Source organism: Eptesicus fuscus, chromosome 22, assembly GCF_027574615.1.
Source record: "Eptesicus fuscus isolate TK198812 chromosome 22, DD_ASM_mEF_20220401, whole genome shotgun sequence".
NCBI lineage: Eukaryota > Metazoa > Chordata > Mammalia > Chiroptera > Vespertilionidae > Eptesicus > Eptesicus fuscus.
Genome location: NC_072494.1, coordinates 9,685,730 through 9,710,053, shown reverse-complemented (window position 1 = coordinate 9,710,053; position 24,324 = coordinate 9,685,730). Strand labels below are relative to the sequence as shown.

At 45.2% G+C, this 24,324-nt stretch overlaps 2 protein-coding genes across 3 annotated transcripts in view; both read right to left on the bottom strand.

Annotated features, from left to right (window-relative positions):
- Positions 1-10,486, bottom strand: part of MAB21L3 (mab-21 like 3) — a 29,186-nt gene extending 18,700 nt beyond the window's left edge. Inside the window, exons 1-2 of the mRNA XM_008147217.3 lie at positions 10,327-10,486; positions 1,874-2,064 (exon numbers count right to left, since the gene is read on the bottom strand). The gene's annotated coding sequence lies outside the window, so the exon portion shown is untranslated. The remainder of the gene's footprint in view (positions 1-1,873; positions 2,065-10,326) is intronic.
- Positions 10,487-14,609: 4,123 nt separating this feature from the next.
- The window catches only part of SLC22A15 (solute carrier family 22 member 15), a 41,223-nt gene continuing 31,508 nt past the window's right edge, over positions 14,610-24,324 (bottom strand). For both annotated transcript variants that reach the window (XM_054711681.1, XM_054711682.1), the window contains 4 exons: positions 21,348-21,468; positions 19,670-19,742; positions 17,002-17,190; positions 14,610-16,463 (listed from right to left, as the gene is read on the bottom strand). In XM_054711681.1, the coding sequence (XP_054567656.1) occupies positions 16,377-16,463; positions 17,002-17,190; positions 19,670-19,742; positions 21,348-21,468 (470 nt within the window). In that variant the 3' untranslated portion in view covers positions 14,610-16,376. The remainder of the gene's footprint in view (positions 16,464-17,001; positions 17,191-19,669; positions 19,743-21,347; positions 21,469-24,324) is intronic.

Below are 24,324 nucleotides of genomic sequence, written 5' to 3'. Positions count from 1 at the left end.
TGCCAACGTGATTCTGCATAATAAGAAGAGAGTCAATCTTATAACATAAACATCTGAAAGCTGGAAATTATTATTAGCCCAACTGTACAGTAATATATCTGTGTTAGTTTTCTTTATTAAGACATATCACGCTGAGACAGATACAGGCAGAAAAAAAAACAAAAATATATGTAGGTCAGAGGCAGTAAGAGAACATTCATAAATCATTTCTCGGTATACGTCTATATTTTCAAGGTAGCTACACAACTTCAAGGGCAAGCATTTAACAGAAATATTTGAAAGTACACTGGGAGACCGACCGGCATGGCTCAGTGACTGAGCGTTGACCTATGAACCAAGGAGGTCACAGTTCAATTCCCAGTCATGGCACATGGCCGGGTTACGGGTTCGATCCCCAGTGTGGGGCATGCAGGAGGCAGCCAATCAATGATTCTCTCTCATTACTGATGTTTCTATCTCTCTCTCCCTTCCTCTCGGAAATCAATAAAAATATATATATTTTTTTAAATTAAAGAAAGAAACGAGGTACAAATGCCTCATGAGTGGGGGACAGCAAGAAAAGTGGCCAACTGCAAGCCAAGGAGACACCAAACTTGATGACACCTTGATCTTGAACTTCTAACCTCATTAAAAATTTTCGTTGTTTAAGCCAGGGGTCCTCAAGCTTTTTAAACAGGGGGCCAGTTCACTGTCCCTCAGACCGTTGGAGGGCCGGACTATAGTTTTTTAAAAAAACTATGAACAAATTCCTATGCACACTGCACATATCTTATTTTGAAGTAAAAAAACAAAACGGCAAAAACACCCGCATGTGGCCCGCGGGCCGTAGTTTGAGGACGCCTGTTTTAAGCTACCCAGGGCGTGGTATTTTGTCATGGCTGCTCTAGCCGACTAAGACACTTCGGTTGAAGGACTCCCTTGGGCTTCCCAGGGCTGGACAGAGAGGCATCTAGACAGACAGACATCTCAGTGGCACCACCCTCTGCTGCATCCCCTGCTACCAGTCAACCAATTGCCCCAGGAAGGGGCAATAACTCTCAGAGGGCGTCTTCTGAAGGCTGATTTTCCTGCTTTTCTGGGACACGTTTCTGCTACTCTTCCTACCTGCACCCGAAGTTGGGCCAGCTTTTTTATCTCTCTCTTTTACTCTCGAGTTTCAATGCTAGAACCATAGAAAGCTCACTGATACCGGCATCCCAGTTGCCCCTTCACTATTTTTCTTCAGGAGGCTTAGCAGGAGCTCTTCACATGAGCTCCCTGATGATCAGTCTTGCGAACAAGAGTTCTCAGCTTAGGCATCCAGATTAGGAATCTACCACAGGAAGGTCTGCGGAGCTCTCCCTCAGGACTCCAGGAAACCGAGGGAGCCCACAAAGGCTGCCCGGGACAGCCCCCGGCCTTCCCCGGAGAAAGGGAAACCCGCTCAAAGGCATGCTGGAGGTGGCACCCGGGACATGCAGGCCCCACCTCTCTGTCTCACTACTCAGGAACCACAATATTTGTTCTTGAAACACGATTAAGGAAACCAACTGCCAAGGAACACGTGGCTTTCTCCCATAGGCTTATGGCAGTTTGTAATCTACAATCAATGTTGAGAAAATACAATCTGACCTCTCGGGCAGGAGCTCCAATAAAAGTGATCAAGGTCAAAACAGCCAGACAAAACAATAACAACAATAAGAAAGAATAGAAAAGACGTAAATGCAGCTTGATACTTAAACATCAATGAGTCTTTTTAGTATTAAACATTTCATAAGAAAAACAAAACAAAAACCACACAACCTGGTGGAACCAAGTGCCAAGTGACGGTAACAATTGAGATAACTCGTTAACACTTGGCTTTAGTTCCTAAACGTGTCATATAAACACTTACATTTTTCTTGCTGCCAAGTCTTTGCCTCAGTATCTAAATCTCCATGGGGTCATGGAATAATGGAGTGAGGACAGAAACAAGTCTGATTTGCAGGATGGTAGGATACTTTTACTGTCTTCATTTGCACTCTAGCATCATGAAGGACAACAAGATATTTCAAGTCCAGGTCAGAGGAAGGCTACGACAAAGTCCTATTAACAAAGGATATGTAGGTTAAGTCCACAGTACAATGCCTATCACAGCCACCTCCCAATTCATTCTCTCCCATCACCATGACAACCAGTCACAAGCAGCCAGAACACTAGCAACCAAGAAGTAACTTTCCAGCCTGGCTGGTGTGGCTCAGTGGCTGAGTGTCGACCTATGAATCAGTAAGTCACGGTTCGATTCCTGGTCAGGGCACATGCCCAGGTTATGGGATCAATCCCCAGTAGGGGGCGTGCAGGAGGCAGCCTATCAGTGGTTCTCTCTCATCATTGATGTTTCTATCTCTCCCTCTCCCTTCCTCTCTGAAATCAATAAAAATATTTTTTTTAAAAACTTTCCAGAAAAATAATTTTTTTAAAAAAGAGCACAGGGTCAAATGGCTTCACAGGTGAATTTTATAAAACAATTAAAAACGAACCTCAGTCATTCACAAACTCTTCCCCCAAAAAAGAAGAAAAAGAAACACTTCCCAACTTATTTTATGAGATCAGTATTAATCTAATACTAAAACTAGACAAAAACATCACAAGCAAAGAAAACTATAGACCACTATCCCTATGAATATAGATTCAAAAGTCTTCAAAATACCAGCAAACCAAATCCAGCAACATATAATAAGGACCATATACATGATCAAATCAGATTTATCCCAACAAGGTGGTTTCAACATAGGAAAATCAAATAATGTAACACACGTTATTAGCACTATAAAAAACAAAGCCACATAATCTCAGTAGGTGTAAAAAAAAAGTATTTGACAAAAAGTCCAACACATTTTCATGATAAAAAATTATCAACAAATTATAGTTTAACAAGGCCATCTATAAAACACCCACAGCTAAAAGCATGCTTGATGGTACGAGACTGAAAGCTCTATCCCTAAGATTAGGAACAAGACACGATGTTCACTCCAACCACTTCTATTCAACACTGTTCTGGAGGTTCTAGCATTAAATATGCTTTTTCTTCCTGAAATTTAATTCCACAATATCTTATTCACTCCTCAGCAAATAAATATTAGAAGCCTCCTTGTGCCAGGCATTCTGAAGCCCTAAGGATACAGTAAGAAGTAAGGTTAAAAAGGTTTCCAGCTCATTTTTGGAGGGGGAGGAGAAAATAATAAGCAAGTTGACTAGTCAATAAACAAGATATTTTCAGTTAGCGATAAGTGCTGAAAAGAAAATAATGATGGAATCGGTTGCTTTAATAGCGGATAAAACCTAAGCTACTCTACAGCTGAGATTTTGGTCTATTTTGTTCACCTTATCCCAAGTGCTTAGAGAATCACTCAATAAATATTGAATGGAAGAATGAATAAATGGATGAATGAAGAAAAAGAAATATATTTCTCTGAGCAGCTGCATAGAAATGTTCAGTTAGAGGACCACTGAACAACAGCAGATTTCCAATCAAATGGCAAAATAAGAGGCATCCCCTCTTAACCCCAAACAACAAAATGACAAATAAAAAAATACATGGTTTATAAAATTCACATGGAAACTAAGGGGTGATACTATGACTATGTCACCAACTGCAGAGCGATACAAATCGGAAGACCCTGAGCGCCCTCATGTGTTATACATACTAGGTAGATCGGGTTCTTCCAAAACCCATTAAGATTCCCCATTGTGGAAAGATCCAGACAAGAGGTGTTTTGGCCTCCCAGGTCCCCATGTGGGCGCCACTGCCATAGCTGCTGCATCGGAAGCCTCTGGAGAGGAAGCCAGTGATCCTGCCAGACAGACCTGGGAGCGCGGACCAGGAAGAACCCAGATACAGTCACATCGACCGTCTGGCCTGGAGTCAAAGCAACATACATCCTTTTTCTGATTGGTGTTTCGGATTTCTGGGGATATGTTCCTAGAAGTGGAATTTCTGGGTCAAATGGGAGTTCCATTTTTTATTTTTTTGAGGAAACTCTATACCAAATCGAACAGACAATTAAACTCAGCAAAGCAGACTTTGTTGAGGTGCTGCCCGGACGAGACCAAGTTCCCTGCTGGAGCGGCCGGCAGCCCCATCCCTGTCCCCTGCCTTTCGGGTCCTGGAATGTTAAATCAGTTAGGTGAACTTTTACCAACCATCTCCCAAAGTTCAAATCCAGGGAGTAAAATTCTCATTTTAGGGGATCCAATTAGAACCCCTCAAATGTGCTGGCAAACGTCAGAATTGGATTTGTCCTTTTGGTTACAGATCCCGTGAATTACTAACATGGAATCATGAAAATATTACATAACCTAAAAACCTGGAGGAAAAAAATCCTCCAGGACATGGGGCATGGGGATATTTATCAACGGATTTACTATCACAAAGAAGACAGGTAGTTTCTGTCTGCATGGTGTGGATAAAATTCGAGAAAACATGGATTGATTCAATAAAAGGCCAATGACGACACTCTCTAACGAAACAGACAAAGAGGGATCAGGCTGCACTGAGTTGAAGGAGCATGAGAAATACAACAAGAATTGAAAATGAATTCAAAACAGAACCTTAGTCAGTGGGCCAAGGTGAACGACTGGGCAAATGGAGGAAAGGAAGTGCTCAGCTGTTCAGAAAACAAGAAAGCCAGGTCCCAGCTCCTGCCAAACACTGAATTCCAAGTAAATTAAGGAGTTAATATAAAAACAAATCATAAAGGGAACCAGGAGAAAAGGAAGAGGAACGGTTACCTCCACTTGTGTGTATGAGGAACATATGCCGAAGGTCCTGCAAACTTTAACTAAATAAAAATTCAAAACTTCAAAATTAGAAAACGTGATTTCATAATATAGAATTAGTAGAGAACCCAAGTAGGCAATCAGTCCACAAAAACAGGAATACACAGAGTTAATAAGCGTAAAAACTCTTATATCTATAGTTACAACAGAAACATGCAGATTAAGCCCTAACCCCGGACACACACCAATTTGATACTCTGGCAAAAGTCAGAAAAAGGTAATGGTGCTTATGAGGCAGTAATAGGGCAATGTTCATCAAAATTTTTTTAAAATCTTAAAATGTATCAAAAGGAAACGTGAGGTATGCCAACTCCATCTATATGCCTCCTTTACAATAGGAAGAATTGGACCTAAAGTAAATAGTTAACAATTGGACACTGGCTAATGATACATCCATATGATGGAAGACTTAAAACATTACCCATACACGAAGAAAAGTTTAGGAACGGTTTTCCCTGGGTGGTGGGATTACATCTAATTTTTATTTTCCATGTTAGCTTTTTTTAATTGTCTGACTTTTTTTTTTTTTTTACAATTAACATACTTCTATTTTCATAATCAGAAAAAAGAGATAACATACAAATAATACCACTCCACAGTCAGAGTAGAGGTTGTCGGATTGCTCAGGGAGCAAGTAGGAAGGGCAAAGGGCCAAGGACAAAACCCAGGTGACCAGCTACAGATCAGTGAGTCTGCTAATACGTTTGTGCCCGCAGAGCAATGAGCTGTCCACCAGCATCAGGGTGGTGTATGTGCCGTGTAACTGAGTTTGCTTCCTGCTCATTCACCTAAGGCTCCCTTGGATTCCATGACTGAAACGCAGAAGACACTGGTCGGGTCCCTCTTTCTGAGCACAACTGAGGCCAGAAAGAAGCCTCAGGAACCACCTTCTCTCCCCAAGGCCCAGAGAGCGGTGCAGACAGTGCCCCTAGCTCCCTCTCCCCACTTCCCGGTAGAGCTCTACGTGGAAACACACACCCTCCCCAAGTCCCTCGGTCCCACACTTAGCACCCCACTCTGGTTCCAAGGAGAGAAAACTGCTGCCCAGGGTTAGAGGAAGAGCTTTTGTATAATCCGGCCACTCCTCCCACCAGAGGCTCCTGCCCCCTCCCTCACCCCAGGACTTCAGAAAAGTGGGAGGGGAAAGGGGAAGTCAGGTTTCAGGCATTTTTCTATGGGAAATGGCAAATCTTCAAGGACAATAAAGAGGAGGAAAGTGGTCTCATAAAAGTCATATTTCTACAGTTACTTCTTCATTAGTTAGCAAATGAAGTGGATCAGGTGCAAATATGTTTCCTTGAAACATGTCATATCAATTTCAGTTTTGGAAAAACATGGCACCATGAGAATTCACTTTAAAAAAATTTTTTAATGGGTGAATTAAATCCATGTTCTAAAATCTTTGGTAGTTCCTAATTGGTACGACTTATTGAAGCTGCCCCACATGGCAGCTGGACTTTTACATATATCTTACTTGGAAATCAACACAACAGACTTAGACTTATAATAAAAATGCGGTTAACATTTCATGTTAAAGAGAAAAATGAGAATGAGAAATAAGTCTCCCTGATTCTAAAACTATATTCATGAGATATTGTGAAGACTTCAGAGGATATTTAAAATGTCTTCTAAACTACTCCAGAGCTAAAAGTTATTAAGCATCAAATAAAGAAGTTTAATGAGAGGTGTGTGTGTGTGTGTGTGTGTGTGCTCGCGCGCGCGCAAGTGCACACATGCACGCACGCGTGAGACATGGTGGCAGTTGCTCTGGGCTTAAAAAAATGCAGCTAATCTGCCTGGCCGGTGTGGCTCAGTGGTTGAGCATCAACCCAGGAACCAAGAGGTCGTGGGTTCAATTCCCAGTCAGGGCACATGCCCAGGTTGCCAGCTCAACCCCCAGCAGGGGATGTGCAGGAGGTAGGTGATTGATGAAGTTTCTCATCAATGTTTCTCTCTATTCCTCTCCCCTTCCTCTTTCTCTAAAATGAATAAAAACATACTAAAAAGAAGAAGAAGAAGGAGAAGAGAGAGAGGAGAAGGGAGGAGGAGGAGGAGGAGGAGGAGGAGGAGGAGGAGGAGGAAAGAACGAAAGGGAGCCTAACGGCACCCCAGAGATTTTTTTCTCATCTTCTCTATGAGATTGTATAACTGGATTTGGCCCCAAAATGAGGAGTTTTGACAAACTTCTCCACCCATGTTAGTTACTGACAAAAATTAAATTTCGATGGATTTAATTATGAAGAAAAAAGCCTCAGTGGTTGTAAAACAGAGGATCGTTACTTTACAATCCTTACAACGGTCTGCCCCAGGGGGCACCTCATCCAAACATCTGAGTTTGGCTTCACCAGGGTTCCAGCAGTGTCCCCTCCTCTCAACTTCCTGTCCTTGTCCTGAAAGCCAGGGAGAAGTTGGGACCATTTCTAACGGTCTTTGAATGAGAAGTGTCCCCTCTTCTCCTGAATTAACTCTCCTTCCCAGGAGGCAGGTCAGAGGGAGAATGAGGTGCACGGGTCGTGGCACAGGACAAAATGGGATCTAGACCTCGCATTGCCACTTACTAGCTGGGACCTTGAGAAAGTTATTCAATGCCCGTGAGCTTCACTGTTTTCATCAACAGAGTAGAGATTGTTAATCTAATAGACTTGTGAGGACTGTATGACATAACCATAGAATGAATGTATTTAACATGGCAACACGGTGCATGGCACTCAATGAATGCAAGGCAGTTACCATCGCCATCAATATCATTATCATCAAAACAACCCATAGAAAAAGCAGGCCTGGCTGAAAGGCAAGAATCTTTCAAGAATCATAGCAGTATAGCACAGTGACTTAAGAAGTGACATCTGAAGTCAGACAATCGAGGCTTTGACTTGGGAAAGTTACTTAATTAGGGCCTCAGTTTCTCATCCATAAAATGGAATCAACAGTAAACATTTCAGTTTTCTTCTGAGGATTGGATGTGCCAAGGAGTATAAACTGTTTAGAACAATGCTCAGTACACGTTCTCTCCTTTAACCCAGCACCTCAAATAGGACGCAGCAATAGCAGGTATTCAAAATATTTGATGAATAAATAAATGTGACCTTTCCTCCCCTGAAACAATCTCTTGACTATGAGAAACGACTTAAGGAAATCTTTTGATGTTTTGTGAACGTCTTCCTACAATAAACTTGAAGCTACATGGGGCGGTTTGAAATGTTTGAAAGGAAACTGACAGCTGGACAAAGTCTAGGTGGCCACTCCATTTCTCCTGGGATGTCACTTTATGACACCTTTGTCAGCTCAACTTGCTAATGATTCTATCCCTTAACTCAAATACTTAGTTGCACAAGAGAAAAACAACATGGACTTTGCTCTTTGACAAATAATCCCCGCCCCCACCCCCCTAAATTCTCTGCTACTGCCCCAGGTCTTCACCTGTTACACAGTCACTGTTCTCCAGTCAGCTGGACCCTTTCCCAGCCTGATCCCCTCCCCTGATGGACCGGGTTGGGAAGATCATAAATTCTTTCACTGAGAGAACTATGCTGCTTTGTCACGTTTCTGCTTGAAGATGTTTGGGAACTACTCAGTAATAAAGGGCTTCTTCTGAGATGTGTCAGGAGAGAGAAATAAATTCAACTACCATAACTGGCCAACTTTCCCCAAAGGCATTACTTTCAGTCATTCCTCCGACAAAGCATTTCTCTGATAAATCAAAGGCGACCTACATTTTAGTCAACATAGGAGAGTCGGTTTTTCAGCTACCTAGCAAACAGAAAAATCGAGACATTGATCCAATACCTAATGATTTTTTTTCCTTTTGTTAATCCTCACCCGAGAATATTTTTTCATTAATATTTAGAGAGTAGAAAGGAGGGGGCGAGACAGAGAGAAACATAAGAAAGACACATTGATAGGTTGTCTCCACACACGTCCCAACCAGGGGCAGGGATTGAGCCTGCAACTGAGGTACATGCCCTTGACTGGAATCAAACCCAGGACCCTTCAGTCTGCAAGCCGACGCTCTATCCATTGAGTCAAACCAGCTAGGGCTGATGTTTGTGTGTTTTTTTTCTTAACGTGCTGATCCCTCAAGTGCCTGGAGTCCAATTGACAGCATTTCCAAACTCTTTCCGTGTTGTTTCCCTGATGAATTATTTTAAGAGAACTGAATGTTATAACATTGATGGTTGTGCCAAAATTTCCTCTCAAGAATACCTTCATAGGGTAGACTGCCTCTCAGTGGGGGCAGGGAGAGGTCTCCGTTAAAAAACCATCAAATTCATTTATTCTACAACCAGTAGGATGAATGGTACTTTAGTCATGTCTAAAAGTGCATGGACAATTTATTTAATAATCAATCCTTCTTTGCTTACTTCCATTTTTAAGGTAGAAACCTGAGACCTTGCTAAAAGGGATCCTTTCTCTCTTAAATGTATTCTAATCTTAACTCTAACTTTGCACAAAATGGTGAGATTAAGGAATAAGAAGGTTACGTTGGAATGAAGGGTTCTAGTTATCTATAAGGCGCTCTCCTGGAGCTAAGTAATCCATAGGCCTCCCTCTCAAATGGATTTTGGGGGAGTGTCCCTTTTGAGTACATTACCTGATAGACCAGTTAAGTCAATCTTGACTGCCTTGCACCTGGGCATGCATTCATTTAAAAAGTTAATAAATGCCTACAGTGTTCTAGATATTGTGCTAGCTCTTAGAGTTACTAAGATGAATACGATACAGTCTTTGTTTGCTTTTCAATGTGAGGTAGCAATAGCGCTCAGATGGGAAAATGGTGAAAGATTTATGCGTTCCTTCAAAAACATTTGAATGCCTATGACACACTAGGTCCTTACTGTAGGAGTGAAGGAAGACATGTACCCAGTTTTCACAGAGTTTATGACCTACCAGGGGAGACATCATGATGTATTAAATCACAGTAAGTACTATAATGGAAACTTGAGGATGCTTTAGAGCACACAGCAAAGGTAGAGGTAATAACAGCACTGATTTTCATTTAAAAAAAAACTGCTGGAAATTGTGAAGATACAGCAAAAATAAAACTCAGAAATGAAGGCAAAGTAGGGTTAAAATTCATCCTTTCCCACAGTAAGTGGGAATCAATAAGATCAATAATAGATGTAGACTTGAGGCTGTTACCCATGGTCTGGGTCTGGCTTCTCCTGACAATGACGAGGTTATATTATAAAACTTATAATTATGCACTGAAGACTCCAGCAGGTTCCATCTAGTTAGGATCTCTTGCTGATGCACATGAGACACCTGTGCTATCAAACAGCAGGGTGGCGGTGCCAGAGGGAAGGGGGTGGAAGGGGCCCAATATCTGGTGCTGGAGGAAGATTTGACTTTGGGTGGTGGGCACACAGTGCGGTACACAGATCTTGTAACACAGAAATCCACACCTAAGCCTATATGACCTTTTTAACCAATGTCACCCCAATAAATTTAATTTTTTAAAAGACACCTGGGATAGGCTAAATGGTCCCCAAAGAGATCTCCATTCTACTCCCCATAACCCTTGAATGTTACCTTTTATGGCAAAAGATACGGATCTTCAAATGGAGAGATAGGTCTGAGTTATCTCGGTGGGCCCTTCCTTATAGGGGGAGGCAGGAGACCAGAGTGAGTAGAAGGCTAAGCGACCACAGAAGCAGAGACTGGAAGGCTGAGGCCAGGACCAGGAAATGCTGTAGCCTCTAGGAGCTGCAAGAGACAAGGAATGGATTTCCCCCTGGAGAATCCAGCAGAAACCAGTTCTGCTGACATGATCATTTTACCCCCGTAAGAGTCATTTGTCGTCTGACCTCCGGGACTAGAACAGAATACGTTTGTGCGATAAAATCATATCGCTCTCAACTTTTTCCATCGGACTTATTTTGCTTAGCATGATATTCTCTAGGTCAGTGGTCATTTGTTACAGCATCAGTAGGAAACTAATACAACCCTCGATTACGATGTAAATTAAGAAGGTCCGTGGGAGTCTTTATGGAAAAGTCAGTGTGATTGTGGCTTCCTAACCTCAGTTTTCTGCTGCCCTTCTTCCTGTAAAAGTGAATGATCTTCATCCTCCTCTTCTCCCTCGGTTATAGTATCCGATCAGAGGAAACTATAATGGAAAAATTAATTACAATAAGAAATGGGAAGAGTATTACTCAAAACGAACTGTTCTCTGCTTTTCTTCCCTATAAATTTTAGAATTAAGTTTTCCAATCTAACTATGTTGCACTAGAAGCAAGCATATGATAGACATACTTCATTGCAGGTCATTGTTTTTCGTTTTGTACTATCAAGCTCATAGGTGTGAGACGTTAACATATTTGCTGATGACAGCCAATCTGTTTCCTCAAAAAAGGATCATCAGTGAGATGTTGTTAGTATTTCTTCAGTACCACTGACCTAGAGAATATCATGCTAAGCAAAATAAGTCCGATGGAAAAAGTTGAGAGCGAAATGATTTTACTCGTAGGTGGGATATAAAACAGAAAGCAACAAACGAACAAACAAGACAAACAAAAAAGCTCATAGACACAGACAACAGTATGGTAGTGACCAGAGGGAAAGGGAGGTGGAGGGAGGAAAAGGGGGTCAAACATATGGTGACAGAAGGAGACTTGATTTTGGGTGATGAACACACAATACGATATACAGATGATGTATAATAGGAGTATGCCCTTGAAATCTATCTAATCTTATTAACCAATGTTACCCTAACATGTTTAATAAAATTTTCAGAAAAGTAAAAAAGGAAAGGACTAGCGTGGAGAAGGAAAGCTGCTTGTCAGATCACACTCCAGCTGTGGGCAGCGGGCCATGTGTTCTGCACCCGCTTCTTTTACATTCAGACATGCACAGCTTGATCCTGCTACACGATTAAATGGATGCGTGCCACCTGCAACAGCAAATAGGAGAGCGAATTCCTACCTGTGGTGAAATGCATTCATAATAATTAAAATGGCTCTAGGAAGCCAATGAACCTGTTTTATTATCACCAGCAAGAATAGCTTAGCTTCAATGATTTCAAAACCCCAATGTCACCCCAATAAATTAAATTTAAAAATTAAATTTAAAAGTCTGTTATCCTAATGTATAACATCAACCGATGTTCTAATATTAAGTCTTTTCTAAATTAACTGAATTTGGCTAAAAACCAACCAACCCCCGACGTGACTGATGTTCACCTACTTTCAAGTGCCTCTCAGTGCTGAATGTTTCCTGTTTACCTCCCGGATGCACTCCTGACCCTGTGCTGTGCCCAGCAGGCCGACCTCTGTGGACTACAGCAATGGGCTTCCTTCTGCATACTGCCTCTATTGTGGTTTCTGCAAGCTCCGTCCACATATTGGCATTCATTTATTAAACTTCCCTCCAAGTTGGGTGTTCATTTTTTTGCCATCTTACACAATCACTTCATTCAATTTCTTGAAGTTATATTTTGAAGCGAAGCGATTCCATTGGAATCTATTCTATTTGAAATCAATTGTTCTGCAGGGCCTAGACTGAAGTGACTGCAAGAATTGTTTGGCTTCGTCTGCCCTTAGACATTTTTCAATAGATAAGTAATCTCTCCTAAGCTTTAGCCTACAGAGCTCTAGGGTCTCAGCTGAAAAGTTTTCTTAAATGTTTCCACAATGCAGAACTCTTGTTCAAATGAAATCCAGACCCACAGGGAAGAGGAATAACTCTTCTTTGGGGTGGGGATAATAGTGAGACTTCTATATTTTTACAAGACAGTATCAATAGTCTTAATTGTAAAGTATGACATAAAAAGCACTTGAATCTCTTTAATGAGCAAGGACTTCAGTCATTCACTAAATAATTTAACCTTGAAATGACTTTAACCTAGCAAAAACTTGCCGCATTTGGGTCAGTGTTGTTGGGATCCATCCACCTCAACACACAGAACTCCTGTTACTCATTCCATTCTATGAATATAAAGTAGTATCTATACATTTGCTTAGGGAAGGTATTTAATGTCATTTCCTACTAGAACTACAGTGGACATCTCTGTACACACCTCCTTGCACATGTGCACTAGGTAAGTAACAAGGAAAATACCTGCATGTTCTGATCTGCTTGTGAATTGTGAAATCACTTGTGTGTTTTCACCAGAATTCTTTTCATTTTAAAGTAAAATAGCATAGAAAAGACAATACAGAATACAGGCTAAGTATTATTTTACAAAATTTTGTAGACATACACACACACACACACACACACACACACACACGGATATGTATGTAGGTTTGCATACTGTACGTGTCATAGTGTAAAACATTTTTCTTATGGTGGGTTACAGTCAAAATATCTGAAAATGGATTCACAATATAGACATAGAAGCAGAATTTCTATATCATAGAATATGCACACTTTCAACTGACTGCTATTGATACTTTGTTGAATACATTTATGCTTCCATCAGGATATAAGTACATTCTTGTCTCTGTATCTTCACATTTTGATTTTATGACTCCCCCCAATCTTACGGCTTTTAAATATTTTTATGTTTCAACTTGCATTTCTCTGATTCTCCAGGGAGGCTGAGGAATTGCCTAGCAGTATTTTTTTGTGAGCTTTTCTTTCTGGTTTCACTAATTTTTAATATATTCTGGATATTAATCCTTGTCTCTTAGAGAAGTTGCAAATATTTTTCCCAAATCTATTGCTTTTCTGTTAACTTTGAGGTGTGGTTAGTCATATAGAAGGAGAATTTAAAGTTAGATGTAGTCAATCTATCAATCTTTTCTTTTTAAAAATTTGTGATTTTTTTATTTTTTTTTAAAAATATAGATATATTTATTTATTAATCCTCACCTGAGGATGTTTTTCCATTGATTTTTAGAGAGAGTGGAAGGGAGAGAGAGACAGAGAGAGAAAAACATCGATGTGAGCGAGATACATTGATTGGCTTTCCACATGCCCCGAACAGGGCCGGGGATGCAGCCTCGAAGCAAGGTACATGCCCTTGACCGGAATCGAACCCGGGACTCTTCAGTCCACGAGTCAATGCTCTTTCCACGGAACCAAACCAGCTGGGGCTGATTTTTTTACTTCTCGCCTGAGAAATCCATCTATCCCCCAAGGTCTGTTATTCTCCGATATCACTTTAAAATAGTTTTAAAGTTTTGCATTCTTTTCATTTAGACCTTCAACTCATTTGGCATTTATTTTTGTTATGGCGAGAACCTAATTTTATATTCTTTGATATAGAAATCCAATTGTTACCAAGTCAATAACTGATTTGTCATACCATCTTAAAAAAAAAAAATTGTTTTAGCCCTGGCCAGTGTTAGAACATCGGCCCTTGCCGTGAAGGGGCATGGGTTTGACTCCCAGTCAAGGAAATGTACCTGGGTTGCAGGTTTGATCCCTGGCCCTGTTGGGGTGCATGCTGGAAGCAACCAATCAATGTGTCTCTCTCAACAACAACCAACTGTTTTATAGCTTGGTCTTGTTCTGGAGCCTCTATTATGTCCTACTGATTACCTGTCTATTGCTGTACCAATACTATAGCTTCAGAGATTGTAATATATGGGAATTCAAACTCCTTCTGCTTGCTCCCAGAGCTGGGAAAGAGGACCCCCGGGGACAGAACTGATGGACTGCTCATCTGTTTAGCCAGGGGCAGAGGGAACCTCAGTGCCAACCCAGAGACAGAGTCCTAACTGGTCTTCAAATAGAACCAAGTCAACACTGGCTGTCACGGGCTACTGAGTCTATGAGTAAGACATTCTTTAAATTCTGGTTTCCAACTTCTCTATAATGAGATGTGTTACTCTTACAATGCAAAGAAAGAGCTCCAAACAACCGCAAACCACAAGTGACTTAGTTTATTATTTTATTTTGAATGCCCGACCATCGGAGAAGAGCGCCTAAGTGTCCTTGCACGTTCTTCCTCTCAGGTGGTGGGCAGGGCCTTTGTTTCCAGAGAAACACGAGCAGGACTCCCAGGTCTGGGGGTTTGGGTCGCATCTGCCCGGGCTTTACAACACTGGGGGGAGTTCCATCACTTCCCTGAAGGCGAAACAGTGACTCTTCCTAGTCCTTACGGCACCCAGGCCCATGTTCTGGGCGTAGCAGAGAGATACAAACGTGGTTGAGGTGGCCCTACTTAGGAAGAGCGCAGTGCATCCTGAGGGGCATAAGGAACATGAAAACACTTCAGCGAATACAGAGGACAGACTGATACCGTGCGAACCAAGAGGTCGGCGCTGAAGAACAGGCGAGTCCAGGAGCCGATGGGGTGATGCCTCCGAGTTTCCAGCAGCGGCCGTGGTGACATCACCTCTTTACTTCCAATGCAGCTTCTTTCTCTCGAAGAGATGAGTAGAAATGGCAAATCTGAAAACACAGCTTTTCCTGGGTGGGAAAGTGACTCAAAGCACTGCTGCCCACGCCCACTGACCCCAGGAGAATACTCCGATTTGAGGTCACATTCAAGTTTCATGGGGACACAGATCTTTCAGTGCATGATTTTAGGAACCTCACAGTATGATTCTGATTTTCTTGAAAGTTAGTGAAACACCAAGTTTTCCTATGAAATGACTGTGCCTTCCACTTGACCACGCGGGGCGGGGCGGACCTCGGACTAGAAGGGCTCAAGTTCTTCAACGTTGCCCCGTCCCTCACTGCAGGCATGACACTGGAAACAAAGCAAATTTAAAATCTGTGCAAGGTCACTTTCTCTTCTTCCTTATTAAAGATGGCGCCTTCCCCTCTCACCTCCAACATCCAAGTGCTCAACATGTCATTTTTGGTAAGTGCCCTCCCCCGATAAATCCCCGTCACGTGCTGAGCGCGATTCTGAAGCCACTGCTGGCACCAAAAATCTGAGATGGGATTTTCCTAGAGGAGCACACCGTGGGAACGGAAGAAATGCCACCATCGGAGTGTTGAGGGGGCTCACAGGGAGTCGCAGGCGCACCTCTGGCCGAGAACGTGGCGTTGGTACAGCTGGCTTTTCCTGGAGGATCATCTGTGGGACTAAAGACACGCGGAGCTCAAGCCCACCAGGAGGCTGCAAACCAAGCCGAGGACGCAGATGTCGGGAGGGGGCCTCGGGCCACACAGATGCTGGGCTTTCCACTGCGCAGACCAGCGCGCCTCACAGATTCCTGGCGCGGAGCAACCGGTAAGGGGAGAGGTCAGATAGGGTATAAGGATGAATCGTAAGGACCTAACCAATGAAATCTTAAGGGTGTTTATCTTCTGTTACTAAGACGGTGAGAAAAACTTTTCACACATCTGCCTTTAGGTCCTGATGAAGGAACAGCAACCCGATCGGACTTCTAGAAACAAGCGGGTTTGCCTCTCTGGCTGGGAATTGGAGCGTCTGGCCAGAGGTCGCGATTCTGGGCTAAACCCGGATTTTGGACACAGTGACGTCTATTTCCTCAATGCAAGGATGGCCTCGCTCATGAAATCTCTTCTCCAGCTCGCTCTGTGCCTGCAGTCAGTCAGTCCCGAAGCTGAGCACCTTCGACCTGTGTCCGAGCCCAGCTCTCTTCAGTTCCCGGCAGAACCTGCCTTCGCCGGAGGCACAAAAGATGACCTCCTGCTCCGGAGGAGGAACCTGGGGCCTCTCACTTGATCATGTGAGTCCCTTCGTCCGCATCGTAGAATTCTTCCTCTTCACTCTCACTCCCCGGAGCGCTCCCCTTGTCCACGGACTGCAACAGGAGAGGAGAGCGGCGTGAAAGGATGTCATATTTCCAAATGAAAATTACTATCGAGTGTCTGACTGACACATGTCTTTCTGTGTCCTCCTAAGAATTAGCCCCAAGGTGTCCTAAGAAAGCTAATGAACCATCGATCATCTTTATTTCTCTGAAAAGCAGCTGCTATTACACCCCACTTGGTTTCCAGCAGTTTTGCTCAGATCTGTTTCATCTAACCAGACACACTTCCCCCTCCCCCGCCAAAAGAAAAATTACCAGCATCGGCCCAGCCCGTGTGGCTCGGTGGTTGAGTGTCAACCTATGAACCAGGAGGTCACGGTTGGATTCCTGGTCAGGGCACAGGCCCAGGTTGTGGGCTTGATCCCCAGAAGGGGGCGTGCAGGAGGCAGCCGATCTAAGATTCTCTCTCATCATTGATATTTCTGACTCTCTATCCCTATCCCTTCCTCTCTGAAATCAATAAAAATATATGTTAAAAAAACTATCATCATCTAAGTGGTGGTTCTGAATGCTTATGACACGGCCATACCTGTGGGACGTCCAAGGTCTGCAAAGACAGAGCTTCCTCCCCCAGCCTCCGGTAGGAGTACACCTGGAGGTCGGAAACGGTCTCTAGCAACGGGGCGTTAAGGGTTTCTGGCAATAATAGACTCAGCAGGCCCGAGGTCAGGCCCGTGGCTCCAAAGACAATGAAAGGTAAAGACCACTGCACATATTTCTGTGGGGCAGGGAGTGGAATGGAAACAAACAAAAAGTCAGCATTAGTTTCCCTGGAGATGACCTGCCCCGCTTCCTGCCCCGCCCACGCCTCCCCACGGGAATAACTACAAACAAGTCTCTCCCCCAGAGAAGGGCCCTGGGCTGCTGCTCCCTCAGGCGCAGAGGGGAGTGAGAGAGTAACAGCACTGGGGGTCCAAGCAGGCTGTGCTCTGCCTGGGGCACCCACTGTGGGCGGGGCAGGCCAGCCCCCACGGCCAGAGTTCGCAGGGAACCTGGGGCTCAGCTTCCGTTCCAGCGGGGGCAGCTTACAGCACAGTGACCTCCACATACTCTTCACTTAGGAGACGCCCCCGATATTAGCTGCTGGTGAACTTGAACGTTCTCAACCCTGGAATCAGCCAAACCATCCCTACCTGCTCACAGATTCACTTTGCACCATAACTGAGGGCTTAAGCAGTGGTTCTCAACCTTCCTAATGCCACGACCCTTTAATACAGTTCCTCATGTTGTGGTGACCCCCAACCATAAAATTATTTTCGTTGCTACTTCATAACTGTAATTTTGCTACTGTTAATGAATCGTAATGTAAATATCTGTGTTTTCCGATGGTCTTAGGCTCTACAGCAGCGATTCTCAACCTGTGGGTCGCGACCTAAGACCATCGGAAAACACAGATATTTACATTACGATTCATAACTAGCAAAATTACAGTTATGAAGTAGCAACAAAAATAATTTTATGGTTGGGGGTCACCACAACATGAGGAGCTGTATTAAAGGGTCGCGGCCTTAGGAAGGTTGAGAACCACTGGAAAGGTACAGACATCCTGAGAAGAAAGAGAAGCCGAGAGCACCCTACGCGTGCACGTGGCTGGAAACTGCCTGCGCAGAACAGGAGAGGGCCAGGGGGTGATGGGAGCCCCTGTTACGGAGCTTCCTTACCAGCACACAGGCTCAAAGATAACAACGCAGGTAAAACAGCCCTTGCGGGTGCTGCCCGAGTCATGAATTCCTGCCCAGGGGCTGCTCCGCATCCGGGCCTCGGGGTTGGGCAGGACCACTGCTAGTGAAGACGGCCTCTCGAGTTACACTTTTGCTGATTTTTCAAAAGTGAAGAGATGATGGAAAAGGAAGAGGGGGGATGGGGAGAGGGAGAGGAGACAGGATGGGGGAGTAGCAGGATCTCTGACCTCTGGCCACCTCTGGGCAAACACACGTCCAGCACATGGACGTATTGCTCAATCAAAGTGAACACACACTCTCGCCTCTTCTCTGCTTGGTGGGAGCCAACAGAGACCCAGAGCTGGGTCTCCATGCTCCAGGGGAGCAGCCGAAGGTGGGTCTCTTTAACCATAAACCCCTCCTGTCAGGCACGCTTTACAGAAGGGAACTCATAGGAGTCCTTCGAAAGAAGGGTCTTATAACCTCAAATTAAGCATGAGACACGGAGAGAGATACTCAGAAAAAAGGAAGTGCATCAAAACGCAAAACAAGGAACAGCTACGGTGCATTTCAGAGACGTCCGGGACTAGGAAGCAGCGGGTGATGGACAGTTGTCCACAGAACATCCCCAAGCGCCGCCCCAAACCTGTCCCCCTCGCGTCTAGGCGGGGAAGTCCTAGGTCAGACCCGGCAGAGAGGCCTGGTCTCCGCAGGCTCCGAGCCGAGGCTGAGCCCTTCCTGGCGGGAAGGATTCGGGCTGTCATTTCAGTCTAACTCTTCGCTCTGACTGTTACATTTAGAAAATGGCAAAAAGTATTAACAGACACACTGCTAGGCGTATTTCTCTTCTGAGTTTCTTTTCCAAGTGGTGTGCCTGGGGGAGGCATGTAACCTCTTCCTGCTGCACCCTCACCCTTCACTCAGGGTCGCCCGCCGCCCGCCAGTGTCGCTGTGACCGCAGGAGGCGACATACGGAGGGAGCTGAGCACGGAGCCCGCACCCGGCAGACGCCTCATAAGCATTCGCTAATGGACTAGCTTGTGAATGGGGACAAGAAGGGACAAGCTGGCTTTAGCTGAGTGTCCGGTGAACACGGATGAGCGGAAAATCAGAGCCGGGGGGGAGATGAAAGCATCCTGGGTAGGAGTCCATCCGCACTGCAGACCCTGCCTCTAAAAGGTTAGAGTTAGACTGAAATGACAGCCCGAATCCTTCCCGCCAGGAAGGGCTCGGCTCGGCTCGGAGCCCGCGGAGACCGGGCCTCTCTGCAGCTTCTGACCTAGGACTTCCTGCCTAGACTGGCTGGGGGGCAGGTTTGGGGCGGCGCTTGTGGATGTTTGTGGACAACTGTTCATCACCCGCCGCTTCCTAGGAGTCCATCGGCCCTGCAGACCCTGCCTCTAACAGGCACACACGTTCCCGGGTGCGTCGGACTGATCTTAAATGGCAGCAGTCCATGACCTCGTTCTACTCTAAAGCACAGGCATTGCCAAAGCAGAGGATCAGGAAAAACAGGGCGAGGAGGAACCAACCAACCAGAGAGGGGACGAAGGGAGCAATGATCCCACCGACGCGGGAGAACATGGAGCAGGTGCCAAGCCCGACGTTCCTGAAAGGCAGAAGGAAGGTACAAATTCAGCGAGTTCTAGGGGGACAATGTGAAGACCCTGGGGTGTGTGTGTGTGGGGGGGGGCAGTGGGCCTAGAATAACACCCTGCAGCACACACGCGGGTCCTGGAGAGCAGTGCCGCCCACGCGCCCTGTGGTGCTGCCGGTGTCTGCGGCTGACCGCCCAGCGTGGACGCCACCAGACGCAGCTCCGGGCGCTCCAGTGGGACTAAGGATGAGGAACTGAATTTGTAACTTCTGTTTTCATCCTCACCTGAGGGTATTTTTCCATTGATTTTTTTATTTATTTATTTATTTTAGAGAGAGAGAATGGAGGGGAGGGAAGAGGGGGGAGAGAGAGGGAGAGAAACATTGATGTGAGAGAGACACATCCATCGGTTGCCTCCCACACACACCCCTGGAAAGTGCCGACTGAGGGAACCCGGCCCAGCTCACAGAGGCGGTTCTGTGAGGACTAAGATGCACCCCGGCCCTTCAAATTTGTTTGTTTTTGTTTTCAGGCCTCTTTTATGTGGGGAAACTTGGGGTGGAATATGTTCTTTTTAACATAAGCATGTCCTACTCATTAAATCCACCTACTATGTATAGCTAATATTTACTTATTACTCTATGGAGTTGTCCTCTTTAAAATTTGTATATCTAATAATGTTATTAACCAATGTTACTCCAATAAATTTAATTTTTAAAATATGTGTATTTTGCGTTAAAATGTAGGCTCTGTGAGAACAGGGACTTTGTCCTCTTGCCTGTCACGTACCTTGACACGGGATAGGTGACTTTATTAAGAAATGAAGTCACGAAAATGAGACGACATCCGAGCACTATGTGAGCGACCGGACATGTCCAGAGCACAGTCCTCGTCTCACGACTTCCATGAGGATTCAGCTCAAGTTAAGCTACAATTCCCTCACCAAGGAGCCGAGAGCCACCCACACACAGCTTCTGAGCTCCCCCTGCCTCCTGACCTGCTGCTGGCCGCACTGGGATGCAAGCCTCTAGGCCACAAGGCAGGCCGTGTGTGTGGGACGGAGGCCGTGTGTGTGGGACGGAGGCCGTGTGTGTGGGACGGAGGCCGTGTGTGTGGGACGGAGGCCGTGTGTGTGGGACGGAGGCCGTGTGTGTGGGACGGAGGCCGTGTGTGTGGGACGGAGGCCGTGTGTGTGGGACGGAGGCCGTGTGTGTGGGACGGAGGCCGTGTGTGTGTGGGACGGAGGCTGTGTGTGGGGGACGGAGGCTGTGTGTGGGACGGAGGCTGTGTGTGGGACGGAGGCTGTGTGTGTGGGACGGAGGCTGTGTGTGGGACGGAGGCTGTGTGTGTGGGACGGAGGCTGTGTGTGTGGGACGGAGGCTGTGTGTGGGACGGAGGCTGTGTGTGGGACGGAGGCTGTGTGTGGGACGGAGGCTGTGTGTGTGGGACGGAGGCTGTGTGTGTGGGACGGAGGCTGTGTGTGGGACGGAGGCTGTGTGTGGGACGGAGGCTGTGTGTGGGACGGAGGCTGTGTGTGGGGGACAGAGGCTGTGTGTGGGACGGAGGCTGTGTGTGGGACGGAGGCTGTGTGTGGGATTGGTGCTGGGGGAGGCGTACCTGATGACTGTGGGGTAGAGCTCAGAGGTGTAGATGTACACAACGTTGAAGGCGGCGCTGATGGTCAGCTTCCCCAGCAGAGACAAGGACCGGCTGTTCACCACGGCGAACACGCCCGTGTCTGAGGAGCAAAGGGTGACACACGTGAGGTCGTTGGTGGAACGAGGCTTTTAAAAACGACACATCTCGTTCTGAAGGAGGGAGGGGCACTAACGCGGATCTCGAACAGCCAGGAGGGATTGTCACTGAACCCGCATGCGGAGGTTAGCGCTCACTCACACACGCATGCAGGTGTTTCTCACTGTGCTGTCCACGGTCTCACATGCTGAGGTCACTCTGTGACCAAACCCGCACTCCCTCAAGCACAGGGCTCTCCGAAAACTCCCCTACGGGAGGAAAGTAAGCCTCAGGGAATTGTCCGGTTCATGGACCACAGATGTTAACTGCGTCTCTTCTTCCCAACCCTGTTCAACAATCAATCCTGTAAAACGTGGTCAGGCCTGACCGACGTGGCTCAGTGGTAGAGCATCGACCTATGAACTAGGAGATCATGATTCGATTCCTGGTCAGGGCACATGCCCGGGTTGTAGGCTTGATCCCCAGTGTGGTGCGTGCAGGAGGCAGCCGATCAATGATTCTCTCTCATCATTGATGTTTCTGTCTCTTTCTCCCTTCTCCCTTCCTCTCTGAAATCAATAAAAATATATTTTAAAAATTAAAAATAAAACGGTGGTCCAGAACAAGCACTGGCAGTGAGAGTTCAGGCTGACAGAGAAGATGAGCAGGGGTGAGGGCTGAGGGCCAGGAAAACACCTCTTCCACTGGCCATCCTTGGTGTCTCATTGCAAAAATAAGGAATAATCCCATTAAATCACTACCAGAGATATGAAACCTTAATGTTCGTGAAAAAACGAGAATTAAATATAGAACCACTTTCAATCCTTCCTCCTCCCCAACTTACTTGAGTTACTAATCAATGATATTTGAGTTTCTTAATGTCCCATTTTCACATAACATGAAGAAATACATTTTATGCCAGTTCACTTCCCTATCGAAAATACAATCAATTTTCCTGTGGTTCTTTCCTTTATTAACAATATCCCCGCTGGGACTTTATAATTTAACTTGAGGCCTGATGCACAAAATTCGTGCAAGGGGCTCGACCCTCAAAGCCACGGCTACCTCAAGGCCCCGTGGCCCCGCCAACTGGTGGTTCAGGAAGGTCGTTCCGCTGTCCAGCCTAATTAGCATATTAGCTCTTTATTATATAAAGTATATCCTATTGATTAGAAAATCTCTCATGCTCCATAATTTATATATTTTTTAATTTTAAGAGGTATTTTGTATATATATTTTTTTCAACTAGCATTTGCTGACAATTGAGTGCGGTATTAAAAATATAGGATTGTTCCCTTTCAAACATAGTTAACCTCTCCTCTTCAACTCACCAGCTCCTACCTTCAAAATAACCAATTTCTCCCGAGAGAAGAACAGATGCTCATCGTCTCTGCTGTGCTTTCCCCACTTCACTATCAAACGTCTCCGGTGAGTGACCACCCTCCACTTCCTCAGAGGCAGGTGCCCATCACTCACCACCGTCTGGCTCCCAATGCCATCCTCCCCTGAGACGCTTGCTCTTGAAGGTCAAGAGCGATGTCCTGATCACCGAGGTAACTGCCTCACATCTCCTTGACATTTCTGCCCAATAGAACACGCCTGGCCCCTTCCTTGGGACTGCGTGCATGGCTCACACAAACCACTGTTCCCTTAAATAACTCCAATACGCAATGTCCTCTCCTTCCTTTGACCTTCACTGCCCCTATTTACCAACCCACTCAACTGGCACGCTCCAGGCTCTCTTGGAGGTGCTGGCTCTTCCATCTGGGCTGCCCACAATATATTTCGAGTTAGCGCAGGCGAAGGTGGGGTCTAGTTTGCTCGCAGCATCTCCCATAGTAAGATGCTCAGTGATGCTCACTCCGTATTTGTTGAACGAATCGGTGGAAGGACCATAACAAGGATTATTGTTTTTATAAAGTTTTATTTTGATAAAAGAAATCTTATCCTGTAGAGGTGATTTCTTCTCTTGTAAACTTATCCTGGAGTGGCCCTTAAAAGGCAGTTCCTTCTGTATTTCAGTATTTAACATAATGTAGCAAATACTTATTTTGTTGTTGTTGTTAATCCTCATGCTAAGGTATATTTTTCCATTGACTTTCAGAGAGAGTGGAAGGGAAGGGGAGAGACAGAGAGAGAGAAACACATCGATTGGTTGCCTCCTGCATGAGCGAGGGATGGAGGCGGCACCTGAGGTACATGCCCTTGACTGGAATTGAACCCGGGACCCTTCAGTCCACGGGCTGATGCTCTATCCACTGAGCAAAACTGGCCAGGGCTGCAAATACTTTTATCTAGCACATGAAAGAAAAAGTATATTCTACTGCATAGAAAATCTCTCCTGCTCATAACTTATTTTTTTAATTTTAAGACGTATTTTGTATATATTGTTCGACTAGCATTTGCCTACAATTGAGTGCAGTTTTAAAAATATTACTTGTCATGCACTATTTAATCCTCATGAGAGGGACTAATTCAGAGAAAAGAACCTGTGTGAGGAGGAGGCCTGTCATACACGCTTTTCTACAATATGTTTCACCTCCGCTGCTTGACAAGGAAATAAATCTTCATTTGCTTTAAAGATGGCGCCCTGCACACCGCGGCCCAGCACTGCCAGCCCGACCATCTGGGCTTCTCCTCCTGCCAGGCTCTCTGGAAGAAGACGTTTGCGATTTGAAGTACTGGATATATTATGTTAAGCCTCGGGGTGCTTCTGGAAAAAGATTCCTGCCTCTCCGCATCTATCCCGAGTTCTGTATCTAGACTCTTGTTAGCTAACAATTTCAATTAAACCAATAGTGTAGGCAGATTAAATCTTCAATTATTTTCCAGAAAACAGAGCGCGTCAGGAAAAGGTATT